Genomic DNA, 20,976 nt, shown 5'->3' with positions numbered 1-20,976 from the left:
CAGGAGCTGGGACCGAAAGACGGGACCTCACCCCGCCACGGGGATTCAAACCGCCGACCATACAATCGGCAAGTCCTAGGCACTGAGGTTTTACCCACAGCGCCACCCGCGTCCCTTCGATATATATATATATATATATACACACACACACATAATAAAACATTAAACAAAAACCGCCCCTATGCAGGATTGCCTTCAGATGGCTCGGAGGTCACATAACTCCATACCCTTCAACATTTCTCCAATGAAAACACAGACATCCTAAGGAAAAGTGGGACATTCTGGGATCAAGTCAGAAACCGGGGCAGCTTCTTTAAATCAGGGTCACCCCTGGAATATAGGCTTGGAGGCAGTTTTATTACGTGGCTTCAAAATTAACAAGGGAGTTGCAGCCCTTAACAAACAAAGGTCAGTCTACTTTTCCCTCCTTAAGTCTATGGATGAGAGATGTAGACAGCCCCTCCCACTTCATCCTCTTGCAGAGGAGGAGGGGACCCAGAATGCAATACAAAGGGAGACGCTGGGGGGGGGGGACAGCTGGTTGGGGTGGGCGGGGCTGTCTCCATTGTCAGCTTGAGCTGCTTTTAAAGGGACAGTGGGTGGGCAGTGGGTGTACAGCGATGCGCTGAGGACTAGGATCCTGCCCAGTGCTAGGGGCGGGGGAGAAATTACAGTGGCAAGCAGCAAAGGAGAAAGGTGGATTTACCTGTCGTTTAACACACATACCCAAAGGCAGGATGAATTCCCATGAAGAGCAGCCTCAGTCAGATGCAGCTACTGCTGCTGCTACCCCGTCTTCCACCGATGATGATGATGGGATGACCTGGTGGTACAAGTGGTTATGCAGACTGGCTGGCATCATTGGGGGCATCTGTGAGTATTTCCTTTACTCCTCCCACCCCACAGTTCTTTCCTCCAGTGATTCCCCTATCCCCGCACCTCCTGAGCAAAGTCCCAAGACGCAATTTGCCTCCTATGCTGGGGGCTTGCTTTGCACCGACTGGCTGATTTTGTGTCTTTGGGGAATTTTGCGTTAATTTTCTCTCCTGTAGGGGGCGGGGGAATAGCACTGCAAACTTTTTGTACACATGTTTTTGGGGTGGGTTTTTTCTTAAAAAAAAAAGAAACATGTTTTGTCACTCTTCTGTTGTGAGCTGTCAAGAGGACTAAACTATTGACTGCCTTCATTTAAATATAGTTAGTAGGTAAATAAATACCTACATCAGGGTGTGCAATATGCAAAACAGATCAAAAGTGCAACAGGGTAGTGCCTATTTTGCATTAGCAAATGTTTGTATTTGGTGTTTGATTGAGTTACTCAGAGTCACTTCATTGTTTTTTTTTTAAAAAAAAAATATTAATATCCCACCTTTTCTCAAAGGAGTTCAAGGCTCTCCCCCTCCCCATTTTATCCTCACAACAACCCTGTGAGGTAGGTGAGGCTGGGAGGCAACGACTAGTTCAAGCTCAGCCAGTTGTCTCTCTCATGTCTCAGCCTACAGTGGTGGCATGTGGGGAACACCCACCCAGTCTCTGCTTGTGCCTAGATGCCCCCCACCATCCTGATTCATAAGAACTCCATGACTGAATCAGATCAAAGGTCCAGCCAGCCACATGCCACCAGGAAACCAGTAAGAAGGGTACAATGATATTAGCCATTCCATATTCTTCACCTCCAGGATCTGATATTTAGTGGGTTCTCTGCTTCCGACCATGGAGGCTCCACTATCTTATCAGGGCCAGCCGATGTTGACTCAGGCCACATCTGCACTACACATTTAAAGCAATAACATACCACTTTAAACAACCATGACTTCCCACAAAGAAACCTGGGAGCTGTAGTTTGCTAAGGGTGCTGAGAGTTGTTAGATGACCTCCTATTCCCTTCACAGAGCTACAGTTCCGGAGTTCCCTGTGAAGAGGGATCAACTATTAAATCACACTGGAATTGTAGCTCTGTGAGGCAGGGGCATGAGAACTGGGACCTTATTGGTGGTGACTCCATGCTTGTGACACACCCTTTCAAGTTATTTGCATATGTCTGCCATCAGCGCAGCTGAACTTTTTATATAAAAAACACACGTTTCCAGGGTCTTTTTCCTTGAAAGATTTAATAGGGCAGCTGGCCTGAAACTTTTGTTTTAGTTTTGTGTTGTTGCTGGCTTTTTTCTAGTATTAAGTTTGTTTTCATTCACTACAATGGCCCTTTGCTAGCCTGTGGGTTAGTTAAGGGACCTGGTTTGACTGGTTCTTGATTTGTTTTTGTTTTTAATCGAAATGTAATATTGCATTTTGTGTTTGCCGTAAGCTGCCTTGCAAGGGTGTTGCTCTAAAAGGTGGCCTGGAAACATTCAAATAAATAAAAGCAGACAGATAGAATGAAGCTCTTTTCAAAAAGTGCACCCTCTCTCATTCAGGAATGGAATGGAGGGCATGGCTGCCCAGGAAGGCATGGCTGCCCAGCCGACTGGGTACAGGAGCACTCTGTGCTGTACCATTTTGTTGCAGAGCCCATTTGTATAGTTGATTTGTTCATTCTCTGGTATGTTTGCATTTCTAAGCAGAGTTTACTTTTGTAGAAGTCAGTGTTTTTAAAAAGTGTTTTGCAAAGGCTGATTAAGTTGGGGACAGTGCCTGAGACACTTGCTTACAACTTGAAAGAACTTCTCCCTTGCTACACCCAGCCCTGGATACCTGTTCCCAGTTGCTTCTCTGTAATGTGATTTCTTACTCATGGTTTAGGTCACACCTGATAACGGGGTTGAACTTTGCTCCTGCTGTACTTTGCTCCCTATGTTTAAACTTGTTGAGTAATCTTTTGTCAAGCTGGTATTCCTCAGCCCCAGGCCACTCTTTCTGTTCCTTGAATCCCTCTTCATGCAACACCCCTCGCCAGCCAAGTGTTGACCCCTCCGTGAGCAGAGGCGCCAGGTTGCCCCCAAGATTGAGGGGGCCCGGCAGATGTGGCGTGTGTGACATCATAGGCACGATGCATGTGCAACTTAATGTCCTCAGAAGGAGGCTGAGCACTCTGGGGGAGGCTGGGTGCTGAACCTGCGGCACACACTGGGTCCCCTTCAAACAAATATCCAGGAGAGTTTCCCCCCTTTAACTCTGATAATGCTTCCTGCATGTCTACATGGAGGTTAGAGAGGGGTGTGTGAGGCTGTAGAATCTGGCCTACTGTACAAAAATTCACATTCATTGTCGCAGCCACTATTCTCCTTGCATCATGGGCGAGCTGGCTCTGGCTATAGTAGAATTTGGCTGGGTTCCACTCTCTGCTTCTCCTACTCACTTGTTAGGGAAAGTTTCACCTGCTAAAATTCTCAGACCTTTGACTGCTTTTAAAGGCAGCACTTCCCCCTGCCCCTCCCCACCCACAAAAAAAGCAACTATGCTCTGAACAGTCCGAAAATAAGCCTTGGAACCACCTGGGATTTGGTCCTCATTAAACTTGCAGCAAGGTTCTCTGCATCCGATACAGCATCAGACCCCTTTCGCGTTCGTCAGCAGGTAACTTAATCCCAGTATTATGCGACACTGCTCATGAAAAAACAAGGGCCAGCAGAGCTGAGTAGACAAGAAATAATGGCACAAAGAAAACAGATGCACACAGATGCACTCAATTCTCCCACCCCACCCCCAAAAAACCCTACAAAAATTAGTTTTGGAAACATTGTCAGAGTTTGTAGAGAACAAACGTCCAGTTCTCAAAGCTCTCGGAACTCAGTCTGGTTACATCCAGGAGAATCACATCAAAGTTTTTCCTCTGCTATGAAAGCGAAGCGTAACCTTAGGCAGGTGACTAGCCCTTGGTGTCAGAATCTGTCCTCAGAATAGCCACAAAATTTTGTCATCTTCCTCATGTGATGTCATGTTGCAGCTTCATTTCTCACAATCCATGGTTGAACTGTGGAACTCACTCCCACAAGATGTAGTGATGACAACCAACCTGGATGGCTTTAAAAGAAGATTCGTAGACAAGGGTATGGATCCCGATGTTCTACCTCCACTGCTGGAAGCAGTGAATACCATTGTTAGTGTGCCTCTTGGAGTGAAGTCAAACTGCTGTGACCTTCTGTGGTGTGCAAGCCTGGGCAGTATTTGGGGGTCCTGGTTGCCCAGACTACAAGCCTCTCAGCCTCGCCAATGTGGTCCAGAAGAAAGCAGAGCAATATGTTTGGCACCAGCTTGGCTGCAGGATTTGCTGGAAGGAGGACTTGAGGTGCCATCCATTCATCTTAGGGACTCCACTCCAAATTTGTGTAGGATTTACTCCTTAGCCTTCCCAACCCCCATGAAGATATCTGTCAGGGAACTGCCATCGGCAGGACAGGAGGTGCCAAGGCTCTCTGAGGTAGAGAGAGACTTGACACCTGAAGAGGGAACCAGTAGGGGGCGAACAGGAACGTCAAGGGAAGGGGAGTCGGAGGAATGGCTCAGAGATGCTTCCAGTGAAAACAGTGGGGAAGTCTCAGGGCCCCCTATAGGAACACCCGTTCCTCGGCGGAAACTGTCACGCAGAGAGTCCAGAAGACGTGTTTCCGTTAAGGAGCTTTTATGTTGGAAACGTTTCCGAAAGCAGCCACTTTCGGATTCTGCTAGCGACTGACGCAGCCATGCTGGAGGGGCTCCGTCACAGGCAGAGGTTTGAGAAGCTGTTCAAACTCTGAGGGATTGCAATTTACACACAAGCAGCTCTTCATCCCATCACAGCAATCCGAAAGTCATCGACAGCTAGCTTGTGCCAGGGAGAGGCATCATGAGCGAACCAGCAGGAACCGGAGGGGCAGCTGGAGGAGGTCCAAGCCTGGAGGAAAGGTATAGGACGTTGGAAATCCAGCTTGCCTTGCAGACGGCGAGGCTGGAAGAAAGGAGGGCTCAGGATGCAGAGAGGGGGAGGGAGAAAGCCACCCCACTCAACAGAAAGATGCCAGGATTGGTGCAGAAATTTGGGGGGGACCCCAGGAACTACCATGCCTTTAGGACAGAGATGCAATATGCTCTCAATCTGCAATTCGATGACTTCCCTGATGAGGAATCGCGAGTGGCTTTTGTAATTAGCCACCTCGAATCAGGGGCGAAGGACTGGGTTAGACCCTTGATGGCAGCAAATAATGAGATCCTAAAGGACGCGATGAAGTTTTTTCGTGCCATGGACCTGATGTTTTCCAGTGACATTGAGCAGGGAGGGGTGCGAAGGCAGTTAATGGCTTGCAAACAGGGAAACCGGACTGTCCGTGAGTACTGGACTGAGTTCACTATGTTGATTCATCGATTGGGGTGGGACTTGGCTTCTGAGCCCATTCAAATGCTTTTCGAAGAGGGTCTGTCTTCGTCCTTGAAAGATGAACTTTCCCGGAACCCCAGAGCAGAGTCTATGGTACTATGGTACAGCTGACTAAAGCCGCGCTAGCCATTGGAGCGCGCCAGGAAGCGAGGGCTTTGGAGAAGCGGGAGGGGAAAGGAGAACGTTGGAGGGAGCTCCGCATTCCAGACATTCCAGAGCAGCCTTTCCCGCCGGCAGAGCCGATGGAAGTGGGAACAGCGCGTGCGCGCACAGTTTCAAACATCGGTGAAGGGCGGAAGAAAGAGGGAAAGGGCGGGAAAAAATGCTATCTCTGCCAACAGCCAGGACACTTTGCCAGAGTCTGCCCACGGAGAAAGGAATGGCAAGGCATGGCAGGAGCTGTTGGGGGAGAGGAGGAGGAAAGCACAGAGCAAGTAAAAGCCAACGCCTGGCTGCCGTCGGGGCACAGCAGCCAGGCTCAAAAGCAGTGAGAGTGCCCGCACCAGAACCTCCCAGGCCTGCTCTAGTGATAGAGGTGTTGCTAGAGCTGCCAAATGGACACCCCCTACAGATCAAAGCCCTGCTGGATTCAGGCAGCTCCTGTAATTTCATGAGTAAGGAGTTCGCAGCTGAGCACCAGATACAAACCCTCCCCTTAAGTAAACCCCTGCAGGTAACCACGATTGACGGCAGAGAGCTGTTGGGAGGAGAAGTGAACCAACAGACTGTTCCCATGATAATGAGGGTGGCAAGACACACCGAGAGGATAGCGTTTAATGTGGCCACATTGGGAGGAGCTCCCATTATTTTGGGGATGAGCTGGCTGGCACTTCACGATCCTCTAGTGGGATGGCACCAGAGGGTGGTCTCCTTTGGGTCGGCGCATTGCCTGGAACACTGCAAGCAGGGGAAGGATCCAGGGGGAGCCAAGATCACCTTAGCTGGGATGGAGGTAATGAAGCAAGGGGAGGTGCCTCCGCAATATGCAGATCTGAGCAACGTATTCAGCGAAAGAGAAGCGGACAAACTGCCGCCGCATAGACCCTTTGACTGTCAAATCAACCTACTCCCGGGGGCTCAACTCCCAGTGGGCAAGCTGTACGCCATGTCAGACAGGGAGATGCAGGAGCTGAGGGAGTTCATTGACAAAAACCTGAAGAGGGGTTTCATCAGAGAGTCCCGAGCGGTGGGGGGCAGCCCAGTGTTTTTTGTGGACAAAAAAAACACAGATAAGCCGAGACTTGTAGTGGATTTCAGGGCCCTGAACGCCGTGTCGGAACCCCTGGCCTTTCCTATGCCCCGAATTGATGACATTCTGACCAGGGTGAGGAAGGGGAAGATTTTTACAAAACTGGACCTGCGGGGGGCGTATAATCTGATACGAATAAGGAAGGGGGATGAATGGAAGACCACCATGTTCACCCCTTTGGGAGCATTTGAATACCTCGTAATGCCCTTCGGTCTCCAAGCCGGCTCCGCATGTTTTCAAGCTTTCATCAACCACGTCCTGGGGCCGTTGCTCTACAAGAATTGTGTGGCCTTTTTGGATGACGTGTTGGTGTATTCGGAAAATGAAGAGCAGCATGTGAGGGACGTGAGAGAAGTGTTGGGCCGGCTGCAAGCCAATCAGCTGTGGGTGAAACTGGAGAAGTGCCAGTTTCATGCCAAGGAGGTGGAATTCCTGGGGTACCGCCTGTCAGACCAAGGATTGGCCATGGATCCAGGCAAGGTCCAGGCGGTGCTGGAATGGAAGACACCGAAAACCAAGAAGGATGTGCAAAGATTCCTGGGGTTTGGGAACTTTTATCGGAAGTTCATCAAGAATTTTGCACACTTGACGGCGCCCATCACCGACTGCCTCAGTAGCAAGAAGAAATTTGTTTGGACGGCGGAGGCGGAGAGAGCTTTTGAAGAACTGAAAAGGGCTTTCGCTTCGGAAGAACAACTTCTGCATGTGGACCTACAGAAGCCCATGAGGGTGGAGACAGACGCGTCAGACAGAGCGGTGGGGGCTGTGCTTCTTCAGCCGGGAAGAAATACGTCAGGGTGGAGACCGTGTGCCTTTTTCTCGAGGAAGCTGAATAAGTCCGAGCGGAACTACACGGTGTATGACAGGGAACTACTTGCCATTCACGAAGCGTTCCGGAGGTGGAGACATTTATTGATTGGGGCACAACACAAGGTGCAAGTGTGCACCGACCACAAGAATTTGGAGTATTGGAGAACAGCTCGAGTACTCAACCAACGGCAAGTGAGATGGGCACAGGAATTTTCCAAATTCCACTTTGAGATTTGTTATGTACCAGGCCCAGAGAACGCCAGGGCGGACGCTCTCTCACGCAAACCAGAGTACTTGGAAGGGGAGGGGGCAAGCGAAGAAAGACATGTCATTCCTGAGGACCGCTGGGTGTGTGGGGCGGCGCTGGTGGGGAGACGAGAGCTGGTAGAAGAAACGGAAACTGACGAATATGCCCAAAATAAGCTCAGAGGCCTCAGGGGAGAGGGTGAGAGCCCGGAGGGTTTTGAAGAAAGAAATGGGGCATTGTATTACAAAGGGGCACTGTATATACCAGAAGGTGAATTGAGAGGGAGGGTACTCAAGCAGTTGCATGATAGTCCCACGGCGGGACATTTTGGACAACACAAGACCATGTGGATGGTCACCAGGGAGTTTTGGTGGCCCAAGGTGAGGGAAGATGTAAAGGAGTATGTAAGAGGGTGTGACCAATGCCAGAGGGCCAAGGCGGAAAGAAGGGCGCCGGCAGGGTTATTGGAACCACTACCCACGCCAGAACGGCCTTGGGAGGCGGTATCAATAGATTTTATGACGGATCTGCCCAAATCCAAAGGGAAGACGGCCATCATGGTAGTAGTGGACCTGTTAACTAAGATGTGCCACTTTGTAGCATGTTCACATGCAGTCACAGCGGAAGAAACAGCGAAGTTGTTTGTAGAACACGTCTTCCGGCTGCATGGCGCCCCCTTGAGGGTTGTCTCGGACCGCGGGAAACAATTTACTTCCAGGTTCTGGAGGAAGCTCATGAGCTTGCTGCACGTGGAAGTCAATTTTTCGACGGCCCGGCATCCTGAAACCAATGGGCAGGCGGAAAGAGCAAATGGCATCCTCCAACAATATCTGAGGTGCTATGTCAATGACAGAGGGAATGATTGGGTCGAAAAGCTGGCGCTGGCAGAATTTGCCTACAACAATGCGGAGCATGTGTCCACAGGGATGAGCCCCTTTTTGGCCAATTACGGGTGTCACCCCAGGGCATTCCCGGGGGAGGGGGGCGAGAGATGGAGCGTCCCAGCGGCCGAACAGTTTGTAGAAGAGATGGAAGCGATCCATCGTCAGCTTCAGCTCAACTTAGAAAGGGCCAAGGCTCAATATAAGAAGCAGGCAGACAAGAACAGGAGGGAAGGTGAAACCATAAGGGTGGGGGATCAGGTGTGGTTGTCCACCCAAGGGTTGCCGTTCAAAGGGGGTTGTAAGAAATTAAGACCCAAGAGATTGGGACCCTTTGAGGTCATTCAGCAGGTCAACCCAGTGGCTTTCAAACTCCGGTTACCCAACCACATGAAATTGCATCCAGTGTTCCACAGGTCATTACTGTCACCGTACAAGGGGGGAGGTGAAGAGGAGCACACCAGGGGACCGGTCTTGGAAGAGAGGGAAAGCAGTAACCATGTAGCGGAAATCCTCGATTCCAGGTAGAAGGGCAATCAGGTGGAGTATTTAGTGGCGTGGGAAGGGGAACCGGAGTCAGAAAACACCTGGGTGACTGCAGAGGAGGTCAATGACGAGGTTTTAACAGAAACGTTCCACCAAAGATTCCCGCGGAAACCACAGCCGGTAGCAAGGTTTAGAAGGGAGTATTTCGGCACCACAGACGAGGAAGAGGAACTGGAAGGATTCGCGGAGTCGGAGTTGGAAGAAGGAACGGACTCAGATGACGAGGAGTACCGAGAGACTAGGAACCACAACGAGTGGAGAAAGGTGTTCGAAACTTCAGACGATGAGGAAGGTTCTTTCCGGGGTTTTACCTCCTCACAACCCGTAGGGGAGGAGACGGGAGGGGGTGAAGGGGGCCCTGGAGGGGAGGTGGATGTCAGGGAACTGCCATCGGCAGGACAGGAGGTGCCAAGGCTCTCTGAGGTAGAGAGAGACTTGACACCTGAAGAGGGAACCAGTAGGGGGCGAACAGGAACGTCAAGGGAAGGGGAGTCGGAGGAATGGCTCAGAGATGCTTCCAGTGAAAACAGTGGGGAAGTCTCAGGGCCCCCTATAGGAACACCCGTTCCTCGGCGGAAACTGTCACGCAGAGAGTCCAGAAGACGTGTTTCCGTTAAGGAGCTTTTATGTTGGAAACGTTTCCGAAAGCAGCCACTTTCGGATTCTGCTAGCGACTGACGCAGCCATGCTGGAGGGGCTCCGTCACAGGCAGAGGTTTGAGAAGCTGTTCAAACTCTGAGGGATTGCAATTTACACACAAGCAGCTCTTCATCCCATCACAATATCCCACAAGGCATTGGACGTTTAGGATCAGAGTTTTCCTTCAGCTAGATGGGCTACCTTCCTAGGTTGATGAACCCCATCTGCCCCTCACTTCCCTCTACAACATGAATGCAAAACGCCTTCTTGACTACTGGACCCAGTATTGGTCTCATCCACTCAATCCACCAGAGCCTGTCTTCACATGCAGGAGAAGTCCCTGACTCACCATCAGCTACCTTCACCTGGTTAGCTGGCCAGTTGAAGCTGCTCTGGGGTTGTGGCCACTGTTACATGCTGGCAACTTCTAGGAGCCACAGGTGAGAGCTGGGGGCGGGGAGGAGGTGGACAATCTACCCCAGAAATAGCATGTTATGTCCCCTGCCAGAGGTACTGCCCCTCCCCTATCACCTCATACACCCCAGTATATACCAGTGTATACAGACCAGTTGCTGGGAAATGCAAGTTGACAGAGTGTGCTGTTGCACTCAAGACCTTCTTGGGAGCCTCCCAGAGGAATCAGGTCAGTCACTGTGAGAACAGGATGCCTTGACCCACCAGGGCTGATCTTAACATTTTCTACCTGCTTTCTCCTTTCAGCGTGTGCCTTTGCTGGCCTCTTTAACTGTGTGACTATTCACCCTCTCAACATCGCAGCTGGCGTTTGGATGATGTAAGTAAACTTGACTTCCTTTGCGGTGACTATTTGTTTCGAGTACCGGGGTGCTGCAAGTCAACGGCAACTGAGATGGAAGTCTGTTGCAAATGCAGAGGCAGGCAATGAATGATTTGTCCTGGTGGGATGTGTGGCCTTTGCACTGCCCACTTAGCACAGTCTCTGGCCTTCCTGCCAGTTCCAACCCCTCCAGGCTGAATCTACACAGATATAAAAAAACACTGTGAAAGTGCTTTTTTTAAAAAAAATAAAAAGTAGTAAAGTATATATGGAATTTGCCATTAGCTCATCAGTGCCACCTAGTGTCACATTTGTTTAATACACTTTAAATGCACTTAAAACGTTATACAGTGGTACCTCTGGTTGCGAATGGGATCCATTCCAGAGGCCCGTTTGCAAAATGAGCAGAACGCAATCCGCACCTGCGTGTCTGCATGTGCAAGGGTCGCGATTCACCGCTTCTGCGCATGTGTGTGATGTCATTTTGCACACCTGTGCATGTGCGAGTGGCGAAACCCGGAAGTAACCCTTTCCAGTACTTCCGGGTCATAGAATCATAGAATCATAGAATCATAGAGTTGGAAGAGACCACAAGGGCCATCGAGTCCAACCCCCTGCCAAGCAGGAAACACCATCAGAGCACTCCTGACATATGGTTGTCAAGCCTCTGCTTAAAGACCTCCAAAGAAGGAGACTCCACCACACTCCTTGGCAGCAAATTCCACTGTCGAACAGCTCTTACTGTCAGGAAGTTCTTCCTAATGTTTAGGTGGAATCTTCTTTCTTGTAGTTTGGATCCATTGCTCCGTGCCGCTTCTCTGGAGCAGCAGAAAACAACCTTTCTCCCTCCTCTATGTGACATCCTTTTATATATTTGAACATGGCTATCATATCACCCCTTAACCTCCTCTTCTCCAGGCTAAACATGCCCAGCTCCCTTAGCCGTTCCTCATAAGGCATCGTTTCCAGGCCTTTGACCATTTTGGTTGCCCTCCTCTGGACACGTTCCAGTTTGTCAGTGTCCTTCTTGAACTGTGGTGCCCAGAACTGGACACAGTACTCCAGGTGAGGTCTGACCAGAGCAGAATACAGTGGCACTATAACTTCCCTTGATCTAGATGCTATACTCCTATTGATGCAGCCCAGAATTGCATTGGCTTTTTTAGCTGCCGCGTCACACTGTTGGCTCATGTCAAGTTTGTGGTCAACCAAGACTCCTAGATCCTTTTCACATGTACTGCTCTCAAGCCAGGTGTCACCCATCTTGTATTTGTGCCTCTCATTTTTTTTGCCCAAGTGCAATACTTTACATTTCTCCCTGTTAAAATTCATCTTGTTTGTTTTGGCTCAGTTCTCTAATCTGTCAAGGTCGTTTTGAAGTGTGATCCTGTCCTCTGGGGTGTTAGCCACCCCTCCCAGTTTGGTGTCATCTGCAAATTTGATCAGGATGCCCTTGAGTCCATCATCCAAGTCGTTGATAAAGATGTTGAATAAGACCGGGCCCAAGACAGAACCCTGTGGCACCCCACTAGTCACTCTTCTCCAGGATGAAGAGGAACCATTGATGAGCACCCTTTGGGTCTGGTCAGTCAGCCAGTTACAAATCCACTGAGTGGTAGCATAGTCAAGACCGCATTTTACCAGCTTCTTTACAAGAATATCATGGGGCACCTTGTCAAATGCCTTGCTGAAATCAAGGTAGGCTACATCCACTGCATTCCCTTCATCTACCAGGCTTGTAATTCTGTCAAAAAACGAGATCAGGTTAGTCTGACATGACTTATGTCATGGTCGCCACAGGACGCAACCTGAAAACGCTCAACCTGAAGCAAACGTAACACGAGGTATGACTGTATTTGCAGCTGAGTCCCTGTGGCTCTGAAAATAGAAAACCATTCAGAGTGGCTTTGGGAGAGGGCCACACCTTACTGGTAGAGCAAGGCTTAATCCCTGGCATCTCCAGGAGAGCCACTGTCAATCAATGCAGATAGTTCTGAGCTAGATGGACATGGGGTCTTACTGAGTACTAGGCAATTCCATGTGTTTGTTCAGAACCATGAGGACTAGAATCTTACCTTATTTCTAGGGAAAGAGACATAGCTCAGTGCTAGAGCATCTGCTTTGCAGGCAGAAGGTCCCAGGTCCAATTCCCGACATCTCTAGGTGTGGCTGGGAAGTCTCTTGCTCTTAAATCCCAGAGAGCTGCTGCCAGTTTATTTTAGGCAATTTTAATTGAAAATCTTTTAAAGCCACTTTTCTGAGTAAATGCCCCATGACAAGCAAGGTGGAAGATTTAAAACAACAACAACACAATACAAACTGGAAAACTTTTAAAACACCACAAAATTTAAAACACTTAAAATTAGAAGTAAAATAAAACACAGAACCCAAGAAAACATAATTGAGTCAGACCAAGCTAACAGTCACCATACCTGGAGGGTCAGCTGCATTTAAAGGCACACCAACCACACCCACACTTTCTGAAACAACGAGAACTGAAACACAGCCAAATATTGAAATTTGTGCTTCTCTGGATTATGCAGTGCATAGACAAAGGTAAAGTGTGCCTATCATCATCATCATCATCATCATCATAATTATTATTATTTATTTGTACCCCGCCCATCTGGCTGGGTTTCCCCAGCCACTCTGGGCGGCTTCCAACAAAGATGAAAAATACACTAAAATGTCACATATTAAAAACTTCCCTGAAGTTTTTAAGTACATAGATCAGTGAAAGTAACATATAAAAATGCTTTATACAGTGGTACCTCGGGTTAAGTACTTAATTCGTTCCGGAGGTCCATACTTAACCTGAAACTGTTCTTAACCTGAAGCACCACTTTAGCTAATGGGGCCTCCCGCTGCTACCACACCGCCGCGTGATTTCTGTTCTCATCCTGAAGCAAAGTTCTTAACCTGGGGTACTATTTCTGGGTTAGCGGAGTCTGTAACCTGAAGCGTATGTAACCTGAAGCGTATGTAACCCGAGGTACCACTGTATATGGGGAAATTGCCATCTTGGCTGTCTCTTAGTGCAGACCCAGGTCACAGAGCCTGAGCTTCCACATCCGCTGCCTGCCATGAACCACCAATGGCAGGATTGGCAGCAACAGCAGCAGATATGTTCTATGCTTAAGGTAATGTTTTATTCTCTTGCTAGTTGTGCTGTGTTAAATGCGCATTCTGTAGTTGGCCTCTTTTGCAATGTTCTGTTTTGAAATCTTTAAGATAATATTTTAGTTTCCTGTTAAATATCTTTGTTTGAAAGTTCATAAAATTATGCATGGCATGAAGAAAGTGGGTAGAAAAAAGTTTAAATCCCTCTCTTATAACGCTAGAACTCATGGGCATCCAACATGGCTGAAAGTCAAATAATTTAGGACAGACGAAAGGGTGGACTTCTTCTCTCAGTGTAGAGAAGAACTTGCTCCCACAGGAGGTAGTGATGGCCACCAACTTTAAGACGCCTTTAAGAGAAGATTAGGTAAATTCATGGAGGAGAAGGCTATCCATGATTTCTAAGCTATGATGGCTCTACCCTGCCTCCACAGTTCAAAGCAGCAATGCTTCTGAATGCTGGAAACCACAGGAGAAGAGAGAGCTCTTGTCCTTGGCTTCTGCTTGTGGGTTTTCTATTGGGGCAACTGGTTGGCCACTGTGAGAACAGGATGCTGGACTAGATGGGCCATTGGCCTGATCCAGCAAAAAATTCATGCGTTCACCGGTAGGCCCCTTTCATTATGGATGGGGTGGGTTCTCTCTGGTTTTGAGTGTGACTTCTTGCCCCAAAGGTTGAATGCCTTCGTCCTTTTCCTGTGCGAGGCCCCCTTCTGCTGCCAGTTCATCGAGTTTGCAAACGCTGTGTCAGCAAGGGCAGACAAACTGCGTCCATGGCAGAAAGGTGCCTTCTACTGCGGGTAAGTGTGTCCTGGGGTTGGGAGTGACTCTGGATTGCCAGTATTGTGCCAGAGGGATTCAAGTGCATACCAGAGCTCTAAATTTGCACAGTTAAAGTGCTCTGGCATAACAAATCCACAGTAAACACAACAAAGCATACTCTTTGTGGTTTGGAAGGGGATGATGACTAGTGAGAAGAATCACAGAATCATAGAATAGTTACAGGTAGGTGGCTGTGTTGGTCTGCCGTAGTCGAAACAAAATAAAAAAATTCCTTCCAGTAGCACCTTAGAGACCAACTAAGTTTGTTATTGGTATGAGCTTTCGTGTGCATGCACACTTCTTCAGATGCACTGAAACAGGAGTCACCAGACCCTTATATATTGTGAGAGGGTGGGGAGGGGTATTACTCAGAAGGGTGGTGGGAATGGGTGATTGGCTGATAGGTGTGGTAAACCTGTTGACAACTGTTAACGACTGCAATTGGTCTTACAGGAAAAAGCAAGGGGTGAGATGGCTAAAAATAGCTTTATCATGTATAATGAGATAAGAATCCAATGTCTCTATTCAGACCAGGTCTCTCCATGGTTTTAATTTTGGTAATAAGTTGCAATTCAGCAACTTCTCTTTCCAGTCTATTTCTGAAATCATAGAATTGTAGAGTTGAAAGGGACCATCTAGGACCATCTAGTCCAAACCCCTGCAATGCAGGGATCTTTTACCCAACATGGGGCTCAAACCCATAACCCTGAAATTAAAAGTTTCATGCTCTACCAACTCAGCTATCCCAGATATATATATATATATATATCATTTGTACCCTACTCTTCAGCCAAAAAGGTTCCTAGAGCAGCTTTCAATACAAACAAAACAAGACAGTTCCTACTCACAAGCTTACAATCTAACAAGAACCCACATGACACGCAAGGGGGAAAGGACAAGGCGGGTAGAGGAAAACAAAAAACACAGGCACAGATTTCTAGACAGTTGTTCCTGTATTGACCATCTGGTCCTGTATAGGGTCAGGAGGTGCCTGATGAAGCTGGGCCTCAAGTAAAGCTGATGAAATGAGCCTGGCTTCCTGGGGTGGAATGGCTGCCCTCAAGTAACAGTTAAGGAAGAAGAGGCCTGGTGGAGGCTGGCCCACTCCCTGGGAAGAGGGGTTGATAATTAAACAACTCTGGGAATTGTAGTTCTGTGAGGGGAATGGGGGTTTCCTAAAAATTCTCAGCTAACTACAATTCTCGGGATTCATTTTTTGAGGGGATGCCATGACTGTTTAAAACTTATCTAATAAAGCTTTAAATGCATGGTGCAGATGTGGCCAAAATCTTTTTTTTTTAAAAAAAGAAAGTTCATGAGTGTTGCCTGGCGTACGCTTCCTAGAAAAGTTGTTAATGGGCAATATCTCATATTTGGAGTAGACCTGTTCAGTCATTTGTCCAGTAACTTTCAGTGAATCTACTCTGACACTGACCTGTTGGATATCACCCAGTATGTTTAAAATACAAATTGTTCTAAACTTTCCCCCCTTGAATGACTTTGGTTCTTGAAGCTGGGTATGTTTTCCCTCTCCACAGACCCCTTTCCAATATCTGGTTTGTATGTACCCTAAATCTGATTGTGTGATTAAAACACATTGTAATTCATGGGCATGCATGCCTAACTTGGGTTCATTCATTTCAGTAGGTCATTTCAGTGACCATTTGGAAGCGAAAAATCTGAGGTCACAAAATCCTGTACCAGCAAATGCTTGGTCCACATTTGGGTCCTTTTTTTTTGCTAGGCATCCTGCGTTGAAATGGATTGCAGCATGACACTGCCTTAACTTCAGAAGTTTCCTCTCTTTTCCCCCAGGATGGCTATATTCCCAGTTATACTGAGCCTGACTCTGACAACTTTATTAGGCAATGCCATTGCCTTTGCGACGGGAGTGCTCTATGGACTTTCAGCATTAGGCAAAAAGTAAGAGAGAAGAGTTTTCCCTCCCTCCCTGTTTCAGCCAGTGGATTGCTGGTCTGTCTTGGGTGCTGTGCCTGTCGAAACCGCCACTCACTCCAAGCTCCTATGCTGTCTTTTGCCTTTTGTAGGGGAGACGCCATCACGTACGCAAGGATGCAGCAGTTGCAACGGAAGCAAACAAACGAAGAAGGGGTGACAGGAAGTGTCGAACCGCAGGCCGTGTGACATCGCCATTCTTTTGAGGCCAGTCATTCCCATCTCACTGAAAAGCAAAGCTTGGGAATTCACTCCAGCCTTAGAAACTGGCCTTGGAACCCTGTGCTGTGAAACTCTTTCAAAACTTCTAATTTCAAGGCGGAGAGTGCAGAATGAAAACATACCTTCTCCTTTGTCCCCAGAACATTTTAAAAAAACAAAAACACATTTATGCAACACTGTGAATCTTATATGCTGCAGCTTTAAGGGGGCAGGATTTAATGTGGGGGTTCTCCCTTCTCCCACCCTGCTCCTTTCTCAGGTTGGTGTGGAACCATATAGGGTGAACAAGCCCCATTTGTCACATCACTGTGGTGGACTCTTAGTCGCCTGTGTTGCAACAGCCTTTTGATACAGTTTTAGCAGCTCAATGCGGTACTTCTGAGATCATCAGAAGCTACATTCTGAGCCTTGATTTTATTTTGACATTTGGGGTGATGGGGAAGCTATTTTGGGAGCTGGAAAATGTGGTACCAAATGAATTCTAGGACCTCAGCGTTGAGTATTTGAGCCACCAACCCAGTCTCTGATTTGGTGTTCTCTCTTAGAGTTACAAACTTTGGGGGCTTGACAGACCTTGCTGTCTTTCTACTTTAGAGTCTTGTTTTCCCCCCTCTGCATTGCAGAAAATTATTCCCCTGATGAATTTTTAGACCTTTTTTTTATAGTAATTTTAGAACTGACGTTTCTTTAGTAATTTAAGAACTGAGCAAACTGTGTGTTGATTTGTGAGATGCATTTTCTTAAGGAGAGAAATTACTTGAAAACCCTTAGTTTGTTTGCGTTTGGTATTTTTCCTTTTAGGATTCTTCAGCGGGCGGGGGGGGGGGGGGAATAGCTTTTCCTGTGGGGGAAAAGGATAACTTTTTGGAGTCATCCTGGCTTCCAAGGATGGGAAGGGCAGACATTGTTGCATCCCAAAGTCTAGCAAAGGACCCCCTGCTTCCTTGAGAGAACTGTCACTCTCACTTTGCAGCAAAGATGGCCAGAGGTGGCATGAAAGAACTGGTTTACAATACCTCAAAGCATTTCAAGTTAAGGGCCTCAATAAGCCCCGTCCCCGTCCCCCATAAAAAACACTTGAGCTGCAATTATAGGCATTTTTTGTACATGTAAAAAGCACAAATCTTAGGTTCCATAATGCAATACTGTAAAATGGTTCAAGCAGTTGGCCAGTTTTGTTTCTGGTCACTGCTTTTTATAACTGGGAAAAAACTTCCTTGCCCTGAAATGCTACGCAGTCGCAATCTTCTTTGCTACTGTTTAACCTGTTTTACTACTTGATAATTCCACTTTCCATATTTATACCCTGTAGCTATAAATTTAATTTATTATTCCTTTTCCTTGTAATTTGCTTTGGAAAGCATAAAAAATGTATAATTATTATTATTATTATTTATTTGGAGTTCCTCGAACTGTTCCGGTGGGGGATCTGTTCTCTTGGGGTATAGAACATGAGACAGGTGCTTTCATTTGTTGGGAAACGATTTCTGTCTAGTAGTGTTAGGTCTCTGTCTTTTTAGGAAGAGGAAGATGGGGCTAGTTGGGAACTGAGTAGGGCACAGAAATAGTGTGAATAATTAATTAAGTCTATAGAGGTAGTTGATACAAGGGCATGTGAGAATCTTACCTGCCGGATGCAATGTTGTGTCCCACCGCTAAGGGTCAGTATTTTCAAATGCATTATCAACAAGAAGTGATGGTATTGTAGGCTTCCTTTAGGAGGAAATGCTTTGCTAGAGATTCCTGTTTCTTGTTGAAAGATAAGGTTTCAGAGGAAGGGACCTTTGTCAAAAAGCTCACCCCTGTCTCTGAAGATTGAACAAAGCTGGATCACTGCCATTTTGAAAGAGCATAAAAGAATAAGGCAGTCTCTTCTCAGGCGTAGTTAATTTTTGTGAATAATTATTGGAGACTCTGGATTCTGCATTGTAAGAATTTCTTTTTCTTTTACTGTACTGTATAACGGATAATATTTTCTTGTTTCTAGGATGCACATTGCACAGTATTGTCTGATTTTTCCCTTCAGGTGTTTGGGTTTTTTTTAGCATGCAACAAACGTACCACTTGTATTCACCAACACCATCTTTCAAGCAGATGGAAATGCAATGATTTAATTCTAGGATCCCTTCTCAAATTTATTTATCTTGTAATTAATGGCGGAATGAAAAGCTATTGTTTGAAAGACCGTTCATGCACCCTAGTGCAGGGGCACAGAACCTGTCAGTCTGAGGGCCACATTTCCTTTTTGACAACCTTCGGGGGCCACATACCAGAGGCAAAAGTGGGCCAAATGACAGGTGTAACATTTGTACAGTAGACGAGTTTCAGCACACATTCACACACGCCTTGCTTTCCTCCATCCTGGCAAGCAAGCAAGAGGCACCTTCAGGATCCTAGGACACATTTCAGCTTGGCAAAACCACTTGAGGATGTGATGCAGGGCTGCTGAAGGGTGTGGCTTGGGGAGGTTCTGACGGCCGGTTAGAGAGGCCTGGAGGGCCACAGCTGGCCCCTGAACCTGAGGTTCCCCACCCCTGCTATTAAGGGGCCTCAGCAAGAGCTGTGCTGGATCAGACCAAAGGCCTATCTACTTCAGCATCCTGGTCTTATAGTGGACAACCAGATGCCTGTGGAAAGCTCACAAGACAGACCCAAGCACAACAGCACTCTCCTCACTTGTGATTTCCAGCAACTGGCACTTAGAGGCAAGATATAAACCACCTAGAGAGCTGCAGGTATAGGGTGGTATATAAATTCAATTAACAACAACAACAAAACATCATAGCAGCTGTGGCCAATAGCCTTATTACCCTTCACAAATTTGTCCTAACCCATTTTAAAGCCATCTTTGCTTGGTGCCCCTCATGGAACAGCTCTCTGGAGTAAAATCCATAGCTCAACTACGTGCTGTGTGAAGAAGTCCTTACGCCTGTCTCGTGAATTATACGATGCACTAGTGGAGGGATATTGTGTAGAGTATGTCCCCTAGGTGTTCATGGACTACAATTCCCATCAGCCCCAGCCAACATGGCCAATGGCCAGGGATTCTGGAAGTAAGATTCTGGAAGGCAACTGGCTGGTCATCTCTGGCCTACAGGATAAGCAACCATGAGCAGGTGGCCTCCTCCTTTTCAAGGATGTGAAGCTTTAGGGCCCATGATGCAGATGAAGCAGCCCAGCTTAGGCAGTGGAATCCCATGGGTTAGTGCTGGGGTTGTGCAGCTGTGGCTTCCAGGGAGGTTTCGCTAGAAGTCACCATACAGCTCCAGTAAGTGGGGCTTTGAGGGGACGCTGCTACAAGGGCGCACGTTCCTGTCTCTCCTCAGTTGGCAAAATGGGATGGGCCACTTCTGTGAAGATGATACCGCTGGCTTGCATCACTGTTCCACGGGGAAAAGGTTGATCTGAGTAAACCAGTTTTTATTCTGTGTATAATCCCTTGACAACCACCAGTTTACTGAACCTGCCTGTCACTGATCCTCTTTTTGTGTATGCAGTGAATAAAAAGACCATTCTACCTCTGGTAATAAGTTCTTCAGTTTCAAAAGCTACTTACTACAGTGGAATGTGTGTGTGTTTGTATATGTATGTGCTTCCTGCTGCTAAAGAATGTGCTCTGGAAGCAGAAAAAGCAGGATACATTATATAGAGCTGATTCCTGTGGATTAAAGAGCTTCTGACCCTTTTGATCTTTTCAGAGCTATTTCAGACTTAAGAGGAGCTACTTCCTATCTTATGAAAATTGCACGTGCTTTAACTTTTTCTGAAAGTTCCCCAGTACAGCTTGAAAGTATGCTGACATGGATGATGAATGTTCAAAGGACCAAAAGTGAGGGGGAGATATCCAGCGATTGAGGGTTGCGGGGAGTCTTGGTACTACTGAAAAGCTTCTACTTCTGTAGTTGTTGAGCTTAACCTAGTCTAGGCATGTCCAAAGTCCGTTTTGGGTGCCTAATCCAGCCCACTGGTCGGTTTAATTCTGCCCCTGAGGCAAAAAACCCTCAACAACTTCAATCCTAAAAAAGGCCCTTCACTTCATCAAATCTGGCCCTCTTTGAAAAAAGTTTGGACACCACTGACCTAGTCCATAAAGCCCTCCCCCTTTTCTCCATTCCCCTCTTGCGCTCTCTTCTTTGCCAAACAATTATTCATTACTTGAAAAATGGCACTATTAAAGCAAATATGTGTGCTTGGGCTGCAAATACAAGAACAGAATGCAATGCCATTTGCTGGCATTTTAAATACATAAACATTCTCCATCTAGTTCAATGAATGGTTGGGGCTTCCTCTTCTCCTTAGAAGTAGTATGAAACCAATATGGAGTTTAAAAAGCTAAAGCTGCCTATGGTTAATGCACATAATGCATTCTGATGCTTGGCGTTGGAATCTATGGTG

At 47.3% G+C, this 20,976-nt stretch overlaps 1 protein-coding gene across 1 annotated transcript; it reads left to right on the top strand.

Annotated features, from left to right (window-relative positions):
- Positions 1-577: 577 nt before the first annotated feature.
- CACFD1 (calcium channel flower domain containing 1) lies at positions 578-20,105 on the top strand. Its single transcript, XM_083424123.1, has 5 exons — positions 578-873; positions 10,386-10,458; positions 14,256-14,381; positions 16,219-16,326; positions 16,452-20,105. The coding sequence occupies exons 1-5, from the start codon at positions 738-740 to the stop codon at positions 16,546-16,548; spliced, it is 540 nt and encodes a 179-aa protein (XP_083280249.1). The 5' UTR covers positions 578-737; the 3' UTR covers positions 16,549-20,105.
- The last annotated feature ends 871 nt before the right edge of the window (positions 20,106-20,976 follow it).

The sequence above is a fragment of the Podarcis tiliguerta genome (assembly GCF_965153285.1).
Source record: "Podarcis tiliguerta genome assembly, chromosome: Z".
In the NCBI taxonomy this organism is placed as follows: Eukaryota; Metazoa; Chordata; class Lepidosauria; order Squamata; family Lacertidae; genus Podarcis; species Podarcis tiliguerta.
Note: the sequence above shows the minus strand (reverse complement) of the source record. Positions and strands in the feature narration are given on the sequence as shown.